Source organism: Peromyscus californicus, unplaced genomic scaffold, assembly GCF_007827085.1.
Source record: "Peromyscus californicus insignis strain IS unplaced genomic scaffold, ASM782708v3 Scaffold_20__1_contigs__length_68692818, whole genome shotgun sequence".
Lineage (NCBI taxonomy): Eukaryota > Metazoa > Chordata > Mammalia > Rodentia > Cricetidae > Peromyscus > Peromyscus californicus.
The window spans coordinates 57959957-57984878 of NW_026294503.1; the positions used below are offsets into that span (position 1 = coordinate 57959957).

Sequence of the window (24922 nt, forward strand, 5' to 3'; positions counted from 1 at the left end):
ATACTCCCGTGTGCTTCAAAGTACACCTTCATTTTTGCTTATCTCTAAGGTAATAAACTCTAAAAAATATCTCACATTCTTTTAGTGTAGAATTTGGTTAAAATAACCCACTGCTGACGGGGCTGGATAGATGGCTCAGTGGTTAAGAGCACCTGCTGCTCTTGCAGAGGACCAGAGTTTGATTACCAGCACCCACACAGGAGCACATAATTGTCTGTAACTCCAGTTCCAGGGAATCCAAAACCCTTTTCCAACCTCTGTGGGCACCAGGCATGCACATGGTGCACACATACATATTCAAGCAAAACACTCATACACATAAAATAATCTAAAAAACATGAAAGAATACACTAATGAAACTATATTTCAAATTTACAAAACAGCTAGAAATATACCCTAAGCCCTGGCTCTGAATAGTCTTGCATATTTTAACATTAAGTGCATGTACTAATAGAATTTGCATGTCTTCCTGATATGAAGGTATATTTGAGGTAGACTGAAATAAAGGAAGACGAAAGGAAAACAAAATGCCACACTAAATAGCACAGTTCATTTCTCCAGTCTCATAGTATAGAGGATTCGGGTCTCCAGTCATAGAGAGACAGTCTTTCTGGGACCAGAGCAAACATTGATAACACTGTTCTCTTAGATTATCTATGAAGCATTAAGATAATGTGGTTATAAAAATGTATTTTAATGGCATTTTACCTAGAATGATAGTAAAAGCTCACATTTACCACTGTGTTAGAGAGATGTTAAGAATCTTACATGGGTTAGCATTTAATGCTCCCTAGATCCACATTCATCAGATATGGCCATTGTTCCCCCGATGTACAGACGGGAAGTAAGAGAATGTACTCAAGTTTGCTGGAGAGGAGACTCGGGCAGCAGGCAGCAGCACTCACTCTCCACGCCACTGCGCCTTCCACCCACAAACAGGTGAGTGTAACCACTCAGGTAAAACCTCACCTCCTCTCATGCTGTTCTTTCTCGCAGAGGAATTAAACGTATTTTATGAAAATATATGATCACTATTTTGTCATAGGAACTAGAGTATTTCCCCATCACAAGTATTTAAAATTGGATATACTAGACATTTATACATGAAAAACAATGCAAAAATAACATGTTTGAAATGAACATAGCCAGATAGTTGGTATTCCATTGGAAGTATCTTAGAATAAAACAAGTTTTACATCTTCATTTAGCAACACTAAAGAATGAGGTATCTGAATGTTTTCATCACAGACTTTTACTGTATGCAATAAACTGTATTCACAACTAGCACGTTACAAGAGTACCACTGTGTCAATAAAAAGTACTGCAATTGAACAGTTACATTACCATGAGAAACCAAATATCACAACTTTCAGGGTCCACAGTTTTATTTTTCCTTCAAACGTTTTCATGGCATGTTTTTATGTGATAGGTTATATTCAAGTTAGGTCTTGTCTTTAGGTTGATTTACATTTCAGAAGCCCCCTATAGGTAGATATATATTAAGCAAATGGCTAGAGAAAACAAAAGAATTTAATAGAATTTAAAATGTAGCATGTGGTTTCTAAAATGAATTTTCAAATACAACATAACATACTTCATTAGTTGTAAACAAAATGCAAAATCTGAAGTCATAAAAAATATTTTATTGGAAATTGTACATAAGTGAGTGGGGCTGTAGATACTTTTTACTTCAAGATACTGATAAATGCATAAATTGAAGGCTGTATCTGGAACTAGGGTACTATGGTTTTCATACGAGTTGTTATATTTAGCAAAAGGCCAATTAAACTGATTTAAGATTAACCTCCCAGTTCTGTGCAACAGTTACCATGTTTATATTAATTAGATTCACATGTCTATGACTGTGGCTAGGTTTGGAACGAGGAAACAGTGATAAACTATCATTAAGTTAAAGCTTTTCCAAGTATGGCAAGTTCTTTTCAGTTTCTGCCAGATGCTTATACTTCTTTAACTTTAATGTCTTAGAGAATACAGGAAAAACCAGTGTTCAATGACAATAGCACTAAACCTGAATTAGAAAGCTAAACAATCCATGTTTTATTGTTTACAATTCTGCTAGTAAACATTACAATAAATTGATGCTTTGAAAAATAAGCAAACTAACAAATAAAAACTGCAAAAATGGATAAAACATAACTCAGAAACAATAATTTAGTAAAAACATGTCAAAAACATTGGCAAAGGTTCATACAAATTCTTTATTTAATAACAACTTTCCTATTTAACCACACCAAGTACCAGCAGGTGCATTAAGAGGATAACCATTAAGAAAATCCTGTTGCAGCAATAGTTGATTAAGTTGATCTCTGACTTGCATACATATAACTATTTGTTTCACAATTCTCAAATAATACATATTTAGGCAGCTTGCACTATGTAATAAAAAATTTAAACTCATTACATGCCAATAGTAGAGAATTCAATAATTATGTGTTAGAATTCACTAAACTATAAGTGAAAATAGACTTACCAGTAACACTGCATAATGAATAATTCAACCACATTTTCATGGCATTTAACAGCAGAGACCAAAACGTTAAGTCTGGAAATGTTTGGTAGCTTACACTGCGATAAAATCTAATAAGTCCTGGAAAAATTCATATTTCATGTAAAACTCAAATTATGGTTATGCATGAATGTGTCTGTCATGAAAATGTGGTAGTTCTTGGCATAATCTGTATTTCCATGGGAGGACAGGCGAGACTAAGAGGAGCAAGAATGTTTAGTGAGACTCTCCGTTCAGGGATGAGGCTTCCCCTCGAGGCGAGGAGGACCTGGACACGCCCCGCTCCGTGTTGTCAGAGCTGCAGCCGCTCTGGCTGTGCTGATCCCCAGCAGCAGCACTGGATGCCGGCGTGGACTTAGCTTTCTCCTTAAAGTCTGTAATAATGACTGTTAGATCTCCAACAGTGACTTCCAAATGCTGGGCACTACTCCGATCCACATTTTTTAATCTTGGTCTAAACACAAAAAAAGATGAGATTTTAGGCAAGCTTTTCTCAGTATCAAATTTCTGAGTACATACTAAATAACCAAACAAAAGTAATAAAAGTATCACAAAACATTTTAATACACATTAATATTAACCAAACAAAATCACTCATGAACTTTCAACGTAACAGATGGCTGACAGCCTGGATGTAATGGTTTAACCATGCTTTAAAATCATACTCAAGTTTGCAGGTAGCTTAATAATTTTATTCCAACAGATGTTTTAGGGCAACAAAGACACGACTGTACCACAAAGGCAGTTGATAAACGCTAAGGCGGGGGCTGGAGGGATGGCTCAGTGGTAAGAGAACCCAGGTTTGGCTCCTAGCACTCATGTGGCAGTTCACAACGTCCTTAACTCCAGTCCAAGGGGATGCGAAATTCTCGTCTGACCTTCGCAGGCACCAGGCATGCACACAGTGCACATATATACATGTAGGCATAGCACTCGTACACATAAAACAATGAAATAAATACATCTTTAAAATAATACAGTAAAATAAAGCTAAGGCTAGGCTAACCTCTCACTCCACTGCTGTACACTGACGGTTATGACAAGATTCACAACCATGATCACTGGTCAAAGGTCATACAACTATCCACTCATGATTCTGAATAGCACTTTCCTGAATCTCAAGTACCTCTTTTTTTTTTTTATAAAGGAAAAAGAATAGACATAAATGTCTTCTAAATATCTACTAAACAAGGAAAGCCTCTTCACATTTAAGCTTATATTTTGACCTTTTCTGATTTCCAACATAACTTTCAAGATCAGAAAAATTTTGTGATATTTTATATTGAGATAAAAAAGTTTACTTTCACTTTGCGTACAGAAATATGATCAAAGTTTAAAATAGAATATTAAATGGTTATTTTTAGTCTTTCAAACACCACAAAACACTTTCTTACCTGGTTTTTTTGTGACAGTTCTTTTTGCTAGTTGCTTCCTTTTCACTTTTTTCTTTTTCTACTTTGTCTTTCTTTTCTTTCTTTGACTGGGTAGGGGGCACAAACTGCTGAGTAACCTGCTGTGCGACCAGCTGGGAGACAGGGCGAGGTTTCCTGTATGCACAGTAAAGAGAAAGGCTTTTATTATAACTTAAAGATACACATTTTTATAAAAAGAATAGCATGTTATGAGAATATCTTTTATGAAGATTTCAAGTATAAAACTCCTTATCTGTAAAATATAGATTTTCATGCCTGCTCAACAAAATAGAGCAAACAATCATAACAGTTAAAATTTTAAGTCCAAGATGTAAACTGTACATAAAGGAACACATGACATTATTTAAAATGTATGTCTGTGAAAATAAGGCATATATGATAATAAACATGAATTTTAGACATTTAACACAAAAGTTTATACTCTAGTTTCTGTTATCAGTGCTGAGGCTGAAGGACATGGCCTCACACATGCCAAGTGTAAGCTAAGGCACTCCCGAGCCCCAAGAAGGTGTTTTAGCCCGTCCTTCCTCCTGCGCACAAAAGCTAAGTCTCTATAGTAAAATCTGCTTGTTCCTTCTCTAGGCTCTTGAATTCAGTCACTGATTGTGTGTGTACTGTCAAACTCATTACTGAAATCACTGAGACTCCTCTGTCTCTGCTTACAATCTTCCTATGCATTTCTGATGCTGGAATATGCCCAACTCTGAGATTTTTCGACTTCCACATTTTAAAGGTACTTATTAAAAACCTACTGCAGGACTTATTTCAGGGTATATGCATGGCTTTTCCTTTGGATCTAGAATGAACAAGTATCCTATCACCCCAGATCAAGGACCCCTCCAACTTTAACAGAGTTTGAGCAACTGAAGCAAGATTCAGAGAAAATAATCTCTAAGTTCCTAAAAAAGAAAGAAAGGTGAAGGAGGAGGAGGAGGACAGGAAGTGGAGAAATATGAGCAAAACAAAATCATACTTTAACCCGTGGTTTATAAATGATGGTAACTTTATTGACTAGAAAATCCTATTTAAAAAAAAAAACCCATTGACTAGAAAATCCTATTAAAAAAAAGAAACAACCAAAGAACTTGGAATGTATAGCATTAACCAAGATTACACAATTGTGTGTGTGTGTGGGGGGGGGGGGGGTTTCAATGCTGAGAACACTAGACATCCTCCTGTGAACTCAGAAAGAAAAAACAAACACGCTTTCCTTCATCTGTAGATCCTAGCCCATGATATATGTGCATGTATGTGGGCACAGTATAACATGCAGGAAGGAGACCATGAAAGGGTCCACACAGTAGGTGATGAGGAAGGGATGAACACAGGGAGGAGCGTTTGAGTCATGAAAGAGGATATAAAGCTAATTGTTATTCTCGTTTCCACTCTTGTCGTGGTTTTTTCTTTTCTTTTCCTTCTTTTTTTTTTTTTGGGTGAAGGGTAAGTGCATACAAATATATTTGCTAATACAGTCTTAACATCTAATGTGAAGCTTTATAACTTCAGAATAGCTATTCTAACTGTATAGAAATTCATTTAGATGTTCAGAATTCTGACCTAGCTAATTTGAGTGTGTAGATTTTTTTTATTTCCAAGTTCTTTCTTTCTTCTTTTTGTTTTTGTTTTGTTTTGAGCTAGGATTTTCCCTATGTAGCTTGGGCTATCCTTGAACTCACTATATAGACCAGGCTATCTTCAAACTCAGAGATCTGACTGTCTCTGCCGCCCAAGTGCTGGGATTAATGTAGAAGCCTTTTTTTTACAGTAAAGTTTCAATTAAAATTTTATTTTAAAAAATCCTATGCTACACTGGATAGGGTATTTTAAAAAAATCTTTGATGTCTTAATTACAGCAGGACAAAAATAGGAAATGAGAAAATATATTGCATAAACATTAAAAGTTTGAAGGCTAACTGGGTTTAAGGAAGCAGTGTGCAAAACAGATCTCAGGAAATGGGCTGTTGAAGTGTGATCCTAATTAGTCTTAATAAATAAAAACCCAGAGTCAGATGTTAGGGTGAAAGCTGAAAGATCAGAGAAGCAGAGCAGCAGCCTATAGTGGATAGATGTTCTGTCTATGACCTCGAAGCACTGCCCCTAGAGATGCAGCAGGTAACTGCTCTACTTGCCTATGACCTTGAAGTACATGTCCCTGAGGCGTGGCCTCTCAGCAACTCTTAAGACCTGAGATACATGTATGCATTCTCTTCTCTGCTTTGTGGTTTTGGAATATGGGACTGACTCAGGCAGCGGGAACAATGTTCCAGAACCTGCGACTACTTTGTTCTGTACAGTGAGTTTTTCCCTCTAATAAATTCCTTTGCCTGTTAAGCAAACTCCATGGATTTCTCGCTATATCTGGCACCCAATGTGCGACACAAACCCACAACCCTAAGATTAAGAGTCTCATGCTCTACCGACTGAGCTACCCAGGCTGGCCACAAACTCGTGATCCTCCTGCCTCCACTTCCTTCAGCAAATCCTACTGGCATGCACCAGGAGAGAGATGGAGAGGAGAGAGATGGCTCAGTGGTTAAGAGCACTGACTGATGTTCCAGAGGACCCAGGTTCAACTGCAGCCACTAGAAACTTCTTACCTCTATGAAATCTCAGACCAAATGGGGTGGGAGAGGGGAGAGATCCTGTCTCCACCCACCTTATATTCCTGTCTCCACCTCCCTAGTGCTGGAATTAAAGGTGTGAGCCACCACCACCCGACTCTATTTCTCTTTACACTGGTTCAATCTCGTGTATGTAGCCCAGGGTAACCTTGAACTCCTGATCTTCCTGTTTCCTCCTCCCAAGTGCTGAGATTAAAGGTGTATGCCACCACTGCCTGGCCTCTATGGTTCACTAGTGGCTAGCTCTGCCCTCTGATCTCCAGGCAAGCTTTATTTGTCAAAACACAAACAAAACATCATACCACAAACAGGCTGTGAACATTTATAGCCTACTTAGTGTGAAATACTGGAAACACACCAAAGATAGACGTACACTAATTTTAAAATAGCTTTGACAGAATCAGGGTTAGATGTCTAAAGAGTTTACATTTACAGTGCTTGAGGAGATGGCTCCGCGTGAGCCGTGTGCTGGCTGTGCACCTGAGTTTGGATCACCAGCACTCAGGTAAAAAGCTGGACATGCCTCCTGACACACCTGTAAACTCCAGACAAGGACGGATGTGGATGACAGCTGGGGCTTGTTGGCATCAGCCTAGCAAGTTCTAGGTCAGTGAGAGATCCTAATTCAAGAGAATAAGGCTGGGGGTTGCGGGAAAGGAATGCTAGGGAACATTAGACATCCTCCTGTGGCCTCCATTGACAGGCCTGTGTGCACCTTCACACACACATACACATGCATACACCACACACACAAAAAAGTTACATATGAAAGTGATCTGAAGTTACTGTATTTAAGGGTTAGCCCTGTTAAGGAAATGAACACAACAACAAGGTCTAATGCAGTGGGTCACATGGTAAAGCAATGTCAGAATCTCCTGGAAGACTCTTTGTCTTGCCAACTCTTCCTTCCACAATTTCCAATTCAGAAACTTCAGAGTGGAGACCAAGAATCTGTCTGGCTAGTTGACAAGTAATGATAACCTGATTGACATAGGGATGTTTGTATGAGAAAACTCTTCCTGGGGAGGTGCAAAACACACATCTACTCACTCAGACAGGGAATCCATGACAGACAAAAGTACAGATACCAAAGTCCAATTTCGTGAACCAATGAGTTTTATTGAGGTTGACTACAAGAATATGGGTGAAGGGTTATTTCATGAGTGTGAGAAAAATAGGATACTGTCATTTGAAGACTTGCAGTCCAAGAGTTCCCTGCCATGGTCTATTTCAGCATTATCATCACAGGGGTGGTCTCAATCTCTGCATCAACCTCTTGACTCATCTAGTAACTGTGGAACACCTTCATTTGTCCATTTCCTTCTCTTTATCTGTATGGAAAGGTAACACTCTGACTTTCATCATATTCAAGAAACCTAAAGGATAGAGAGAACAGAGACTACAAAAATGATGACACTAGCCAGTCATGGGAGCACCCATCTCTTCTCCCTAAGGAAGGAGGATCTCTGTGAGTTCAAGGCCAGCCTCGTCTACATAGTTCCAACATGGCCAGGCTAAAAAGTCCTTGTCTCTTCCCAACCCCTGCCCAAACAAGAGTTGATTCACCTTCTTTATTCTTTAGTCTCCTTTTATATTCCCTTGAAATTGATATAACAGCACTGAGTTATTTTACAACCGCATCATCCTGCTTGGTTGATTTGCACTGTCTTAGTGTCTTTTTTTTTAACCACTTTTAAGGATATAACTGAGGCCAGGCAGTGGTGGCACACACCCTTACTCCCAGCACTCAGGAGGCAGAGGCAGGCAGATCTCTGTGAGTTCCAGGCCAGCCAGTGCTATACAGAAAAACCTTGTCTCAAAAAACCAAAATCAAAACCAAATGAACCAAAAGGATGTAGTTGGAAAAAAATTGATAAGCAAATATTAAATTATTCCTAGGAAAATGAAATAGCAAACTATTCTGAGATACAGGGAAATAGAATGACCAAGAGCCCCATGTTGTACATAACTAGACAGTAAGTGTCCAAAAGACACACAGTGATGTATTTAAAGCAAGTGTTCTTGTCTGCAGACCTTAAGGAAAGCATAAAACATAAAACAGCACTCCTTAAATGGAGCAGTTGGAAAGAACTCAAACTGTTGGAAAGGACAACTAGACCCAATTTAAGGACAAAACAAGCATTAGTGCATCTGGATGCCAGAACCACACTCATTCTTAGGAATGCCAGCGTATCAGGAGGATCATTTTTACTTAGCTCAGTGGTGAAGGTTTATAAATGGCACAGAGCAGAAGTTTAGTGAATACTACTGGAAATTTCTAGCTTCCCTTCTTGTCTTCATCGTTTTATCCAGTAATTTAAATTTTTTTGATATAAGAAAACTGCTCAGTAAGAAAGAAAAAGTTTCCAGGACTACCAAGAAAGCTATCTTGAATAAGAATGCATCCCTAGGGGTTAGAGATTTAGCTCAGTGTGAGAGCACTTGCTTAGAGGCCAGTGCAAGACCCTGGCTCCCATCTTCAGCACAGGAGAGGGTGTGGAGAATTCACTGCTAAGGCACTTGACATCAAACATGTAACCCACAGGGTATAAAGTGAGAACTGACACCCACAAGGGTCCTTTGACTTTCACACACATGCATTCCTCATGCGTGCAATCACCAACACGCGTGTGCGCGCGCACACATACACACACACACACACACACACACACACAAATACACAATTAAATGTGAGAATTTATTCTCTTTTTTTCCTGAAAACTGAACCCAGGGCTTTGTGCATGATGGGAAACACTGCACTGAGCTACACCCGGACACTAATAAAATTGTGAACATTTCTGAGGCTATAAGGCAGTTATCTCTCTCACTGTAACTCTCAAATTTCAACTTTTGTTTGCCTACTTTGATTTATTCTAGCAGTCCCTAGGACTGAACGTACAGCCTGTGTACCCTAGCCAAATGCTGGACCCCCAAAATTTCAGCTACTCTCAGTTAACTACATTATTTTAGATTTTAATTCTACCACAAAAATTATACATACTAAAACTGTGAACTATGCCAAAAGCAAAGCACACCTTTCAGCCTTTATCACATTAGCTCTCTGTGAATCGGGACACTATAGTAGTTCTTCACTGTCCGTGGTTAAGTCCAAGCAAAGCTCAAAAATGTTACTGAAAAAATTCAGAAACAAAGTATTGTGAGACTATATTCATATTACTTTTATTTCACCATATAAAAACTGATCTGTTTTATTATTACTGTTAATCTCTTATTGTGCCTAATTGTAAATTAAACTTTGTAAGAGTGGCACTCTCTGTGTGCACATACATGTACACACACACACACACACACACACACACACACACACACACACACACACAAACAGTACAGAGAGGGTTTGGTATTAACTAGATATCAGGCATCCAGTGGGAGGGAACCTTGGGATGTATCTGTTATGGACAAAGAGTATGACTGTAGTTATTAACACTCTTTTACCATAACTACAATGACTGACGTTCTTTAAAAAAAAAGACATATTTATTTTACTTTATGTGTATGAATGTTTAGACTGCATGCATGTTTGTAAACCAAGTACATGCCTGCTGGATTCCCTGGAAATGGGGTTATGGATGGTTGTGAGCCACTATGTAGGTATTGGGAATCAATCCTTGGTATTTTGCAAATGTAACAAGTGCTCTTAAGCAATCTCTCCAGGCCCTGACTCACATTCTTTTCCTCCTCCTACCCTCTCCAGTAAATAGCTTACTTATCTCTGTGTCTTTAACTCCTCTTTTCATGTAGACACATTCAAAGAGCAATTTCATGTAAGTTTGTAGCTTCAAACACCATCAAAAAATATTCCATAGTGGTACTACATCCTCTTTTTCTGGCACTCTGGATGAGTATATATGTGTACCCGTCTACTGGGTGCATCTTCTCAAACTCTGCTTGTTCATAACCTGATGTCATAATTGTCCTTACAATTTGCTATCCAGGAAAAGATCTCCTCCGTCCCCAAAAACTCTTGGCCATGGGGGTGGGGTGGAGAGGGAGACTAGCAATTTTATACTACTTGTACACTGTGACCAACTGCAGGAAAAGGTAATTGTTAGGACCTATGGTTACCCAAATGATCACTACATCATCAAGCAGGCCTCTCTTCTGAGATGCTTGGTTTGTTCTTGTTTGTTTGTTTGCAGCCCAGGGGATTAAACCCAGGCCCTTTGCCTGCCAGACAAGTGCTCTACCACTGAGACATAGCCCAAATAAGTTAACTTTCTGTAGGATAAACCAACAGGAGTATGACATTGTTATCTTACCCCCAAATTCTTAACTTCTTGGTATGACATACATCCTCTTTCAGATTCTTCTCGTGTATTACTTTTCCTGTAAGCTACTAGTCATTCCTTTCTTTTTTTTTTTTTTTTTCCGGAGCTGAGGACTGAACCCAGGGCCTAGCGCTTGCCTAGCACTCTACCACTGAGCTAAATCCCCAATCCCTACTTTAAAAAAAAAAATTATTTATTTATTATGTATACAGTATGCCTGTGTGTCAGAAGAGGGCACCAGATCTCACTATTGATGGTTGTGAGCCACCATGTGGTTGCTGGGAATTGAACTCAGGACCTCTGGAAGAGCAGTCAGTGCTCTTAACCTCTGAGCCATCTCTCCAGTCCCCTAATCCCTACTTAAAGGGTGCTTTATTTCGGTTTTAATAGCCTTTCCTATAGAAGTACTTGTCAGTAACAACTGTAACTTCATTTGATTTAGAATCACCCAGAAGACTCATGTCTAAGCATGTCTGTGGGTGTTTCCAGAGAGGCCAATGGCCTGGGGTCCCAAGCTGAACAAAAGGGAACAAGAGAGAAAGCACACTGTGCACCTGCATTCATCTCTCTCCTTGGCTGCAGATGCAGTGACCAGACACCATGCTCCCACCACAACCAAAATCACACTCACCAAACTTTCTGCCCTCATGGACATCCTCCCAAGCTGAGAACCAAAGCATTTCCTTCCTCAAGTTACTTCAACTGTTTTCTTACAAGAAAAGTAACTAATACATTTGTGTACTTTGTTATAAAATGAAATGTCACACTTAAAATTGTGTTAAATTTTACATAGTTCTGGCTAATAAATATATAAGAAAATAAACAATCAAGACAGGTATGATGGCACATGCCTGTAACCCCAGCACACAATGTTCTGAGCTACATAGTCTGATTTCTATCTAGTTTACACAGGGAGATTCTGCCTCAACAGTGAGTAACCCCATTAACTAAATTCTATTTCTGTGAAAAGACACCATGACCAAGACAACTTGTTTTTAAAAGATTTATTCATTTATTTTATATATGATTGCTCTATCTGCATGTATACCTTTACACCGGAAAAGGGCATCAAACCCCACTATAGATGGTTGTGAGCCACCATGTGGTTGCTGGGAACCAAACTCAACACCTCTGGAAGAGCATCCAGTACTCTTAATCTCTGAGACATCTCTCCAGGCCCTGACAACTCTTATGAAAGAATGTATTTAACTGGGGGCTTGCTCACAGTTCCATAGGGTCAGCCCATCATCAACGTGGTAAGCATGGTGCCGGCCAGGGCAGTAGCTGAGAGTTGCACCCTGGTGCAGTGGCGGCAGGATGGCACAGAGGCACAAGAGGGAGAGAGAATGAGTGTGACATGAGCTTTTGAACCTCAAAGTCCACCCCCAGTGACACACTTCCTCCACCAAGAACACACCTACTCCAACAAAGCCACACCTCCTAATCCTTCTCAAATAGTGCCACTCCTGGTGACTGAACATTCAAATATATGAGCCTATGGGGGCCATTCTTACTCAAACCACCACATTAACATTATAATTTTATGCATACTCACAAGCTCATTTCATTTTCAAAATACTGGTACCAAATTGAGAGACAGACAGGTACTCAATAAAGACCTGAAGGATGAATGAAACAGTCCTTTTATTGAGTCTTCTGTCATTCTCTTTTTAAAGGAAAACTGTCCTCTCAAAACATAGTCATTTAACCCCATTACATCATGATAACAAGAGTACTTGACATTTGTGTTGGTTTCTAGTTTATATTCTGCTTTAGGAAGGCTAAAACTCATAAAACTCAATTTTATGAGTTTTCCCTATAGAGAAAATTACTATGTATCTCTGTCTCTTACTATGTATCTTACTATACATCTCTATATAGAGATTATATCTATATATATCTCTATATATATACCTATATATCCATTCTATCTATCTGTATATATACCTATATATCCATATATATACACACGAGATATATATATAATATTTATATAGAGAATATATATATATTCTATATATATATCTTACTAAAATTTGGTCCTATACACCCATCATTCCAATATAATCACTATACTTCATGTGCCCAACAAAAATCAAAACACATTCTTTGGCTAGGCACAATGTTGTATGGCTGAACTTCAGTATGTGGGAGGCAGAGGCAGGAGGATCTAGAATTTAAGGGCAGCCTGTCTTTAGCAAGACTGTCTTTAAAAAAGGAAAGCCCCAACAGTGGTCAGGGAAAATATTCATCAGGTTGCTCTCAGGCCATCCCACGAAGGAATCTTCATCTCTAACATAAACTTGGAATCTGTTTCTTTGCCAAGGTGTCACTGGAGGATGTGGGGGGAGCTTAGATGTTTCAAAAGATTCATGACTTTTGAAATGTGCTCTCTCTCTCTCTGCCACAGAGGTCTCTACTGGAACTGACCTGAAGGCACCATACAAGTTCCCAAAGGAGGAAAGCAACCAACAGGCCTACCCAGTTATAACACCTATGAACCACAATGACCAGCATGGCATGATAACTCTAAGTAAGAGGCTGAAATAGTGGCATGCATACACTGGCAGGAACCAACAGCTCTCTACTTAAGACTTACAACATACTCAACAAGAGGAATACCATGCCTGGTACTAGAAACCTAATTAACTAATAACTCAGTGATGGGGGGAATGTCTATTATCTCCAGTTCCAGGGGATCCAATGCCTTCTTCTGGTTGCCATGGGCACCAGGCATGCAGATGGTGCAAAGATATACATGTAGACAAAACACACACACACACACACACACACACACACACACACACACACACACACACACAAACATACACATAATGTATGAGACTACGATAAACACCCCTCAATTAGACATTACCTTCATATCTAGACCAACTTTAACCTAAATGGCTAGGATTATCTCAACATCCTCTGACTGTTATCAATTCAGAAATCTATAGTTTAGTTAGACAACTCAGAAAATACAGTGCAGAAATTAGGAAAAGAAATACGCTAAATGGGATGTGATCTCTAGTTCAAACTCATGAGCTCTACAAAGAACCAAATGAAAAGCACTCCTTCCCCAGACCTAGTTTCCTGTAATACTACTATTTCGCTTAAATGTGATTTTTTTTTTTAATTTACCAGAACGTGACATACTTCCATATTCAGTACGTTCCAAGGATACTATTAGAAGACTGAGATACCTGGGGTACAATGGTATAATGACCAACAGTGTTTGACACTGAAGTAAGACTGCCTAGAATTTTATTTATTAGTCTATTATTTATTAGTGTGTGTGTGCATGCATGTATATGGTGTTTGGAATCAAAGCCAGGACTTTGCACATCTTGGCAAGCACTCTAACACTGAGCAACACCCTCACCTCCTTTCATGGTGTTGGAGTATAGCCAGTGATAAGAACTGCCCTAGCAAATGGAAGGACCTGTTTGATCTCCAACACTGGAAGAAAAGATCTAATTTCTCTTTTAAAAATGGTAACTAAAAGGAGCAAAAGTTTTATACAGCACTCAACAGAAGACCAGAAACCCTACCTGATAGAAAAGAAAATGGAGAATGGGCTTGAATTCACTGGCAAGGAAATGATTTTCTGAATAGGATGCTGATAACACAGCCACTAAGACCAACAATTAATAAACAGGACCTCATGAAACTGAAAAGCTTCTGTATGGCAAAGGACACCATCATTCATACAGAACAGCACCCTATAAAATGGGAAAACATCATTATACTTCTAAGAGAGGGTTAGTTTCTAAAATATATAAATAACTAAAAAAATGAACATCAAGAAAACAAGTAATTAAATTAAATCCAATTAAAAACAGGGTATAGAACTAAACAGAAAGTTCTCAAAAGTTGAAACACAAATGGCTGAGAAATGTATAAAGTAATGTTCAGCATCCTTAGCCATCAGGGAAATGCAAGTGAAAACTACTTTGGAATTTCATCTGACCCCAGTCAGAATGGCCAAGATCAAGAAAACAAATGGCAGCTCATGCTGGTGAGGATGTGAAGTAAGGGGAACACTCATCCATTGCTGTGGGAGTGCAAACTTGTACAGGCACTATGGAAATCAATGTGGCTGTTCCTCAGGAAGATGGGAATCAACCTACCTACCTCAAGACCCAGCTCCATCACTCTGGGTATATAAGCCAAAGCACACTTCATCCTACTCAGACACTTGCTCAACCATGTTCACTGCTGCTCTTAGTAACAAGAAACTGGGAACAGCACAGCTGCCCATCAACTGATGAATGATAATGAACATATGGAACATTTACACAGTGGAACACTATTCAGCTGTTAAAAATGAAATTATAAAATGTTCAGGCAAATGGGTAGAGCTAGACAAAAATCATCCTGAGTGAGGCAACATGGCAAATGGGTAGAGCTAGACAAAAAACATCCTGAGTGAGGCAACATGGGCCTCAAAAGATAAATACTGCATGGTTTCCCTTATATGTTGATGTTAAGGTTTTTATATGTGCATTATAATCCAAATAACCACAGAGGTTAGATACCTAGTAAGCAGCCAGAGGAAGACAGGATCTTACAAGAAAGAGGAAATAGCATAGTGTTATGGAGAGACAAGGGGAAAACTAGAATAGAAGGAATAGAGAGGGGGTTGGGAGAGCAGGATAAAGGAGGGAATATGTGGAGGGACAGATAACACTAAAAGCCTTTTGAAAAACTGTATATATTCCTAAAATATATACGTATATGAAAGGATCCTAAATGTTGCCATCATATAATGGTGGAGACAATGTCCCAACAAGACATCTGCTGCCACCACTAAAACCTCCAATGCCCAAGAATAGATGGCCAACACAGAATGAACATGTTTTGTTTGGTTTGGTTTGGTTTGGTTGCTGGGGGGATGTTAAGTTAAGGATGGGAAAACATAATTGAAATATATTGTATGAAAATTTTTAAATAAAAAGTATGTGCATCTTGAAAATAAATACTTTATATGCTGTCTTACAATACACATTAACAAACATTAAAGAAACAATTGTTCTTGAATGTTACCCTGGGTTTTAGGGCAACTGAGTCCATGAAAAGCTTGAGCAAATGTGTCCAAACAGTACCAGAGACTGACTTAGGGATGCATCTCCTCAAGACCTCAGTCTCTCCTTCGTTGTCATCTTTGAACAACGTGGCAATGTTGTACTCCAAAGTCCTGAATCAAGAACACGCCCAAGCTGTTTGTCTTCTCCTTACTCTAACCTGGCTTTCCCAGCTCCACAGGAGGTGTCAGGCACTGCTGCTCTCATTTTTCACTTCATTCCCCTGGTGGTGACCAGTCCCTCTAAAACAGTGCCCAGTGAGCCTCACATCTGATGCCATCCCCACCACTGGACAGTACCCCCACCTTAAAACAGCTCAAATGAACAAACGACTAATGAAATGACAAAGGGGGACTTCTAAGTCTGGGTCACTTCTGTCTTACTCATCTGGATCCCTTGCTCTGGGGAGCCAGCTGCTACGTCTAAAGGACTTGCTTAGCAGCCTTTGGAGATGCACACATGGCAGGGAATCAGACAGTCCTGTCAACAAAGGCCAGTGTGTGTCAGCCATCTCGCAAGGAGGTCCCCCAAGGTCAAGGCAGCAGATGAGTGCAGCCTCAGTTAGCGTTCTTTCCCGATTTCATCCCCACCCTGTCCTTCCTCCTCCCCAGGGTTTAACTAAACTGACTAACCTGGAACTAATCATCTTCCTGTCTCAGTCTCTTAATAGACTTGGTTGTAGGCATGGACCACCATGACTGTCTCAGCAGAAATTAACTATAACCTCAAAGTAATCTAGAGCCTGAAATATCAGCTAAAAACTAAGGCAAACTTATGACTTACTGAAATTGAGAAAATAAATGTTCTAAAGCAGTTTGTTGCAAAAAAAAAAAAAAACCATAAATCTGTTTACTAAAAAATTCTGAATGAGCCAAGTGGTGGTGGTGCACGCCTTTAATCCCAGCACTTGGAAGGCAAAAACAGGCAGATCTCTGCGAGTTCGAGGACAACCTGGTTTACAAAGCGAGTTCTAGGGCAGCCAGAACTGTTACACAGAGAAACCCTGCCTTGAAAAACAAAACAAAACAAATCAATAAACGAGAGGGAACACAACAGAAAGAAAAAAAGCCGGGGGCTGGAGAGATGGCTCAGTGGTTAAGGGCAATGGCTGTTCTCCCAAAAGTCCCTGGTTCAAATCCCAGCACCCACACATGGCAACTAACAACTGTCTGTAACTCCAAGATCTGACACTCTCACAGACTTACCTGCAGGCAAAATACCAATGCACATAAAATAAAAGTAAATAAATTTTAAAAAAGAAAGACAGGGAAAAGCAGAGCAATGAGAAGACAGCTCATCAGTGCACTTGGATCACTTGCTCTGGGGAGCCGACTACTGTGCGCAAGTTGGCAGAAGCTCAAAAACATTTTAGGCTACAACAGTTTCTATGTTTCTAAGATCATTTAATTTTCAAATTTGTCTTTACTGTTTTATAAATATTTCTATGACATTCTTTGTTACATTTATTTGTGTTTGTGTATGTATGTGCACATGCCATGGTGTCTATGAAGGTCAGAGGACAATCCGTGGGAGAAGTTCTCTTCTTTTATCATATGGATCCTGGGGACCGACTTTGGATTGTCAGGGCTTGGAAGCAAGCACCCTTACCTACTGAGCAGTCTCACTGGCCCTATTTTATAAATATTCAACATATTTTACTTTTAGAAATTAAAAGAACGGCACATGTATGATTTTGTTATGCAATAGTCTATTTAAAAACAATGAAGTTCAACTGTCGAGATCTCAATTCAAGACTTCTACCTGCAAAGTACTATGCTAAACCGAAGAGGGACTAATGAAGACACTGTGGTTTCTACATCAATGAGCTTCAATTTAGAAGAAGAAACGGAAGGAATCCAGGAATGGTTTCTAACACAGCATATGCCCAAGTATTTGCCGAATAAATATGAAAGGCAAGAAACATAAAGAACACTTTAACACCTGAAAGTCAAAGAAGAAATATACCAAGAAAAGTGTTCCTGAAAAGAGGATTTTCAAACCAGGCCCTGGGCGGAGTCTAACAGACAAGCAGGGCAGTTAAAACATAGGAAGCTGCCATATGCAAAAGATATGTGGATGTCTAAAGCACTCTCAGGAACATCTATCTGTAAGCAGTTAGTTGAGAAAATAGAGGGAAAGGCCAGGGGGTCAGGCTGTGGGAGGCTGTATCTGACACAGTGAGGGGTCTGCAGCCTGGATTGGATCCTGAGGACAGGGTGTTATTTTTCACAAATTTAATCTATCTTAAGATGCTTAATTATAGGCCGGGCAGAGGTGGTGCACACCTTTAATCCCAGCACTTGAGAGGCAGAACAGAAGGATCTCTGTGAGTTCGAGGCCAGCCTGGTCTACAGAGCGAGATCCAGGACAGGCACCAAAACTACACAAAGAAACCCTATCTCAAAAAAACCCAAAAAAGATGCTTAATTATTCTATTTTACATATAATTTGAAATGTTTTATAATAAATAATTTGAAAATAGTCCACTTCAAATCCTTCAAGTCTACTGTCAATGCAAGGGTTCTGGGGACAGGATGGAAACCAGAACTCTTAGGTGCCTGACCCTTACTGCCCTTGATCCCTAAGCAGTAATGTCCCAGTTTAGCTGTGTAGGGCTAGACATGCATGTGTCTCTATGTACAAACAAGTGCTCACAACTGCAATGCGGTTGCAGAAGATAACCCACAGCATGTCAATAAAGTGTTAAGTCAAGTCATCATAAGGTGAGATCTATCTGTTAATCTGCATCTACATATAACTTAAAAATTATGCCATATAAATTATTACATAACAGAAATTATATATAACATTTTGACATCAGATGCAAAAGCTCTGGATTTTTTTAAGATTTATTTTTATTTACATGTGTGTGACTGTATGTCTGTGTATTCCCAGTTCAAGCAAGTTTTGGCTTCTCTGAAGCCAGTGAAGAACCACCACGGCTCTTGTCAAGTTAAGCGACTTCAACATCAGATAACAAAAAGGAAGTTGTGGTTTTAAGCAAATTTCCTGCTTCCTATCTATAGTCTGCTAAAGAAAAATTATTTTAGCACACAGCACTAAAATATAGATGCCTGGTTTAAACTAACAAATCCATAAATATGAAACAGCAATGAGCCACCCAGCCAGCAGGCGTAAGCAACCTGAGACCTTACCCAGAATGCCTAAGAAATTTGAGATCAACTTCACTATGCAGTTATAGCTATGTACAGATGCTTGTGGACTATATGAGGAGATTTGTGCAGGGAAGGGTTATACACTTGGTAGTACATTATCTAGTTACACACAGTGTGCTTTTACTAACAATTACAAGTTAGCTGTAACTAAAATCATGAACGTACAAATGACATAAAAAGCAGCAAAACTGTCAGGAGAAACAAAGGAGACTAACAGGAGGGACAGAGTGACAAGGGGAAGGACAGAAGAGGGAGCAGAACATGAAGGGGGATACCCCAAGCCCACTCTGCATCAAAATGATGACGTGATGTAACCCTACACATTACTTTTTAAATTAATATACTAAGATTTCAGTTACAGATAAAGGAAGTATTTGGACAGAATTGATTCTCTAGTTGACCAACTATCTTATTGCTTCGTTGCCTTAATTACATAAAAGCTATTAATTTAAGGATACCTTAAGTTGGTGGTTCTCAACCTTCCTAATACTGTGACCCTAAAATACAAGTTTCTCACATTGTGGTGACCCCCAACCATAAGATAATTTCATTGCTAATTCAAAACTGTAATTTTGCTACTGTTATGAATTGTAATGTAAATATCTGATACGTGAACCCAAAAGGGGTGGTGACCCACAGGTTGAGAACCACCTTAAGTGATATATACGCAACAGATTATACAAAGCTTTCTACTTTTATTTATTCACTGAATTTTAAATTCTGTTTTGTGTGAAAAATCTGTCATGATCACTTTCCAAGTCTCAGTCAGCTCCAGGTCTGTCAAATTCTGAAGTTCACCCTTCCACATACATAATGCCATGTGCTTCTGATGACTCACAGCCACCATTTGGAACCTCACACAAGAAGTCTCTCTGGACTCATTAGGATGTGCTGGGCCATCTGCCTGGACTTGAAATAGCATTTCCAGAAGGCTGTGTCACTCTAGCTGGTGACTCTCCTGCCTCCTGTCTTGTCAGTTACCACCTCTCAGTATATCTGCTTCTGGCAATTTCAGTCACCCATTAACAACTTGAGCCCTTCAAGCTACTTATAACTTAATGTCCTATCATGATCTGGAAGAACTAAAGGGTTGGGAAACAAGCTCAGTGGGTAAAGTGCTTGCCATGAAAAGGACCAAAACTTGAATCCCCAGAACCCACACAAAGCCCGGCAGGTGTGGCAGGTGCCTGTAATCCCAGCACTTGTGAGGCAGAGAATGGGGGTGCCCAGGACAAGCTTCCGATTAGACTAACCAAAGTAAGAGAGAGCTCTAAGTTCAGAGAGGGATCCTGCTCCCTCCCCCCAAAATAGAGAGCAACTGAGGAAGACAATACCAACTACAGGCCTCCAAACACATGCCTACACACTTCCATACACAACCATACATGTAAACCTTTGATATACATATACACACATACAAGCATATCATGTATATAAGCAAAAAAAGAGAAAGAAAGAAAGAAGGAAGGAAAGAAGGAAGGAAGGAAGGAAGGAAGGAAGGAAGGAAGGAAGGAAGGAAGGAAGGCAGGCTGGCTGCCAAAAATAAAGACGATCTCAGCACATTAGTACCTGATTGGTTTTGTTGTTTATTTTTGTTTTGTTTTCTGGTCTTTCAAGACAGGGTAGCCCTAGCTGTCCTGGAACTCACTCTGTAGACCAATTTTGCTAACACATTATTAAGTTGGCCCCAAACTCACAGAGATCCTCCTGTTTCTGCCTCCCAAATGCTGAAATTCAAGGCGTGTACCACCACTACCCAGCAGTGCCTGTTATCTTATGAAGCGATTCTTTCATGCTAAAGCTATAAGCTGTGACAGAGAAACTGGATAGCGAAGGACAGTGGCTTTGAAAGCTGCCTGGAGCACTCTGAGGGGGGAAGGGAGGGGGCAGTGTCCAAGGGGCTCCCTAGCCCCTTACGACCACAACAGCAATGTCTTGGCCTCACTACTAGACTAACTGAAGAGGCTGCATGACATCACCAGAAGGGAGTTACTGAAATGAGCGCAACTTCAACAAGGCAGGTTGTTCTTAGGGAGGAGGAGTTCCTGAATGTCCCATCAGAGCTCCGGACACTCTATCAAAGTGCCAGGCTTTCTTCTGTATCACACTTCTTGGGTTTCTGCAACTTTCAGCATATTCATCATAGTCAAAATAACAGGATAAGAGCATTTCCTTCATTTAATCTACCATATCCCCATAAGCACATTCTTGACTGCGGTTTTACTTTTGCTAACACATTACTAAGTTGGTTTTCCTCCCACCAGAATGAATGTCCAACGAAATCGTCTCAAAACCTGTAATTTTTCCCTTACTAATGTACAAATTGTATTTAAAATAATTACTATAGGTTGGCAGTCCTAGAATATTCTACCTAGACACAGCCCAGCTTAAACGTTCTATGTGCACTGTGTCTGCTCTGGTGCTGTTATTTCTGTGGCACTCATTTATTGAGCTCTTTCTGTATGCCAGACATATTCTAAGCAGTATATTCCTATTAGCTGGTTTAGTCTCCATGGCAACTTTAACACAGAATATTAAAGCTTTAGAAAAACAATAGAAAATTTCAACTTTTTCTTTTCAGTCTGCTTAATTATTTACCAAATAGTTCCATGAAAAAAATTATTTTAAATTTTTATTGATTCTTTGTGGATTTCACAGCATGCATCCCGATCCCACTCATCTTCCAATCCCCTCCCTTCTGCCCTCTGCCCTTGCAACCCCCGCCCCCAAAAAAAATAAAAGTAAAAACAAACAAACACCTTGAAGTAGTGTGGCCCTTTGGTCCATACATCTTTACTTGTAAGTGTTCACTGCAATGAGTCGTTGGTCTGGTTTGAGGCCTCCAGCTTCTGCTATACTATCAGTAAATATTGTGCCTTCACGGGACTCCTCTTGGATATCCCATTGTTGCCCTTTGTCATGGAGATCCTGTGGCTTTGGATCTGCAGGTTCCCTCCCTTCACATGCTCCAGAAGTTCAGAGATGAGGCCTGGATGGTAGCTGGGCTGGTCAACCTGCCAGCTTTCCCTCATTGTCACCACCTGGGCGAGCTCTGGAGCACTCTGCTCCGGCTAGCTCACCCAGTGTAGCCGACAGCAAGGGGCGGGGCCAGTTCTCCTGCTCTCACAGCTTCCAGTCCAGCTCAGCACACCACCTGGGCCAGCTCTACTGTTCTGTCCAGGCAGGGTGCAGGGCCTGCTTTCCGGATTGCTTCACTTGTGAGAGGCAGGACCAGCTCTTTCATTTTCATGGACCCCAAGCCCCCGTGGCCCTCTCTCCTGCCTGTCTCAGGGGAGAGAGGCATGTTTCCCTTACCCTTGTACGGCACTCAAGGGAGGGGCAGGAGCCGCTCTCCTGCTCTCACTCCCACAGGCTGGGCTCCCCTGCACTCCCCCTCCCCGCCAACAAGGTCAGCTCTAGTGTGCTGCTCAGGCAAGGTGCCCTGCTCTCCCTCCTGTGTGCTGCAGCTGGGGAGGGGCAGGGCCAGCTCTTGCACCCACCACAGGTGACAAAGGGGAAGGGGAGGGAGAGGATTTTCTTCCCTCACCCATGCCACCACATGGTAGATGAGAGGGGTGGGTCAGTCTTCCTGCTCTCATGACCCCTGGGCCAGCCCATCTGCGATGCCCTCCTCCCACCCAACAACAGGCTCAGTTGCAGGCAGGGAGAGGTAGGAAAGGGGGAGGTCATCTCTCCCCCTCCCACTCCTCCAAATGCAGGTGAAGGGTGGCCCCAGACTGCCTGCACCCCTGTCAACAGGGTCAGCTCTTCTGTGCTGGCCAGGCTAGGTGCAGGGCCTCTCTCCCAAGTGCTACAGCCATTTCTGGCCTGCAGTCGGTGGGGAGGGGTGAAGGGGTGAAGACAGACTGTGGGGCTAGCTCTCCCACTCTCAAATCTTCAGGGCCGCCTCACTCACACCTCCACCAGCAGGGACACCTCTAAGTTCTGTAAGAATATTAAAGAAGTCCCTCACAAAGCTATCTGGGCCTGGTAGGGTTAGGGTTTCAGTCTCTTATTGGGTCATTTTGAGTAATTCATATTTTCCTAACCAAAAAAAAAAAAAAAAAAAGAGTCCATTCTCCTGGCCTCCTTTCCCTGCTATGACTCAGGCTGGCCTTGAACTCACAATCTTTCCTAACCCAGCCTCCTGAGTACTGGGATTTAGATATGTGCCATCACACTGAGCTTGTATTTTCTGATTTACTAGTTATACCAACTGTTTCCTGACAGACATTACCATCATTCACACTGACGCGACTTTCCTTTTGTAGCCCTGGCTCTGCTTACAGTACCTTCAAACTATAGCTAGGAAAACTTGTCTTCCTTGCACACATGCAGGTGTACTGTACATGTGCATGTGTGTGCATGTGGAAGACAGAGTCAATCTAGGTGTTGCTCCTCGGGATTTTTCAGATAAGGTCTCTCAGGGACCTGGGAATTCACCAGTTAGGCTAGACTGGCGGGTGAGCAAGCCCTAGAGCAGTGGCTCTCAATGTGCGGGTTACGACCTCTTAGGGTCAAACGACCCTGTCACAGGGGCCATCTAAGACCATCGGAAAACACAGATGTTTACATTACGACTCATACAGTAACAAAATGACAGTTATGAAGCAGCAACAAAAATAATTTCGTGGTTGGGGTCACCACAACATGAGGAACATAAAGGTTTGCAGCATTAGGAAGGTCGAGAACCACTGCCCCAGAGATTTACTTGTCCGTCTTTCCACACAGGATTGTAAGTATGCACTACAGTGCCTGGTTTTTATGTGAGTGTAAGTAATTGAGCTCAGGTCCTCGTATTTTTTATTTATTTATTTTGGTTTTTCCAGATAGGGTTTCTCTGTGTAGCCCTGGCTATCTTGGAAATCACTTTGTAAACCAGGCTGGCCTCAAACTCAGAGATCCGCCTGCCTCTGCCTCCCGAGTGCTGGGATTAAAGGCGTGTGCCACATAATTTTGTTGCAAGCCCTTCACTGACTGAGCCACCTCCCCAGCCCCACTTAATTTTCTTCTAGTGAAAGGAAAGGCTTTAGCTGAGAGCTGGAGAGATGGCACAGAGGTTAAGAGCACTGACTTCTTTTCCAGAGGTCCTGAGTTCAATTCCCAGCACCCACATGGTGGCTCACAACCACCTGTAATGAGATCTGGTGCCCTCTTCTGGCCTGCAGGCACACATGCAGGCAGAACAATGTATACATAATAAATAAATTTTTTTTTTTTAGAAAAAAAAAGGCTTTAGTTTTACTTAACTACATTTTCATTACTTTTTCCTAGCTCTTCTTAGGTTTCTCTTGTCATTCTATATCCTATATGTCTTTTACATATTTAATTTTATTGGATTTTCTAGACAATGCACAGATGGCAGTCTGTAATAGATCTTTGAGCTAAGACTTTTTTAGGATTTTTTGTTTTGTCTGAGAGAAGAGTTTTATGGACCCCAGTATGGCCTAACTTGCTAGGCAGCAGAAGATGACTTTGGACTTAAGATTCTCCTGTGTCTTGGAATTATACTCATACACCAGTTTACATGATGCTGGAGATCTAATCCAGAACTGTACAGTCCAGGCAAGCACTCTGCCAGCTTAACTATTTCCCCAGCCTAGGAAAATGTTTTTACATTTCTTCTTTAATTTTTGAAAATATTTTTATTATTACTGTGTAGCAGGAGGAGTGTGTGCACATCATGTGCATGCTTAAGTACAGGTGGGCATGTGCCACAGTTTATGTGTGGAGTTCAGAGAACAACTCCAGAAGTACGCTCTTTCTTTCCACAGTGGGATCATCTGGGGATC

General features: G+C 40.7%; 1 protein-coding gene across 6 annotated transcripts in view; it reads right to left on the reverse strand.

Moving 5' to 3' along the window:
* Positions 1-1234: 1234 nt before the first annotated feature.
* Positions 1235-24922, reverse strand: part of Yaf2 (YY1 associated factor 2) — a 65971-nt gene continuing 42283 nt past the window's right edge. For 5 of the 6 annotated variants that reach the window (XM_052748709.1, XM_052748710.1, XM_052748711.1 and 2 more), the window contains exons 3-4: positions 3922-4074; positions 1235-2981 (exon numbers count right to left, since the gene is read on the reverse strand). In XM_052748709.1, the coding sequence (XP_052604669.1) occupies positions 2744-2981; positions 3922-4074 (391 nt within the window). In that variant the 3' untranslated portion in view covers positions 1235-2743. Of the gene's footprint in view, positions 2982-3921; positions 4099-24922 lie in introns of all 6 variants that reach the window. The other variant, XM_052748714.1, reaches the window with a different exon arrangement.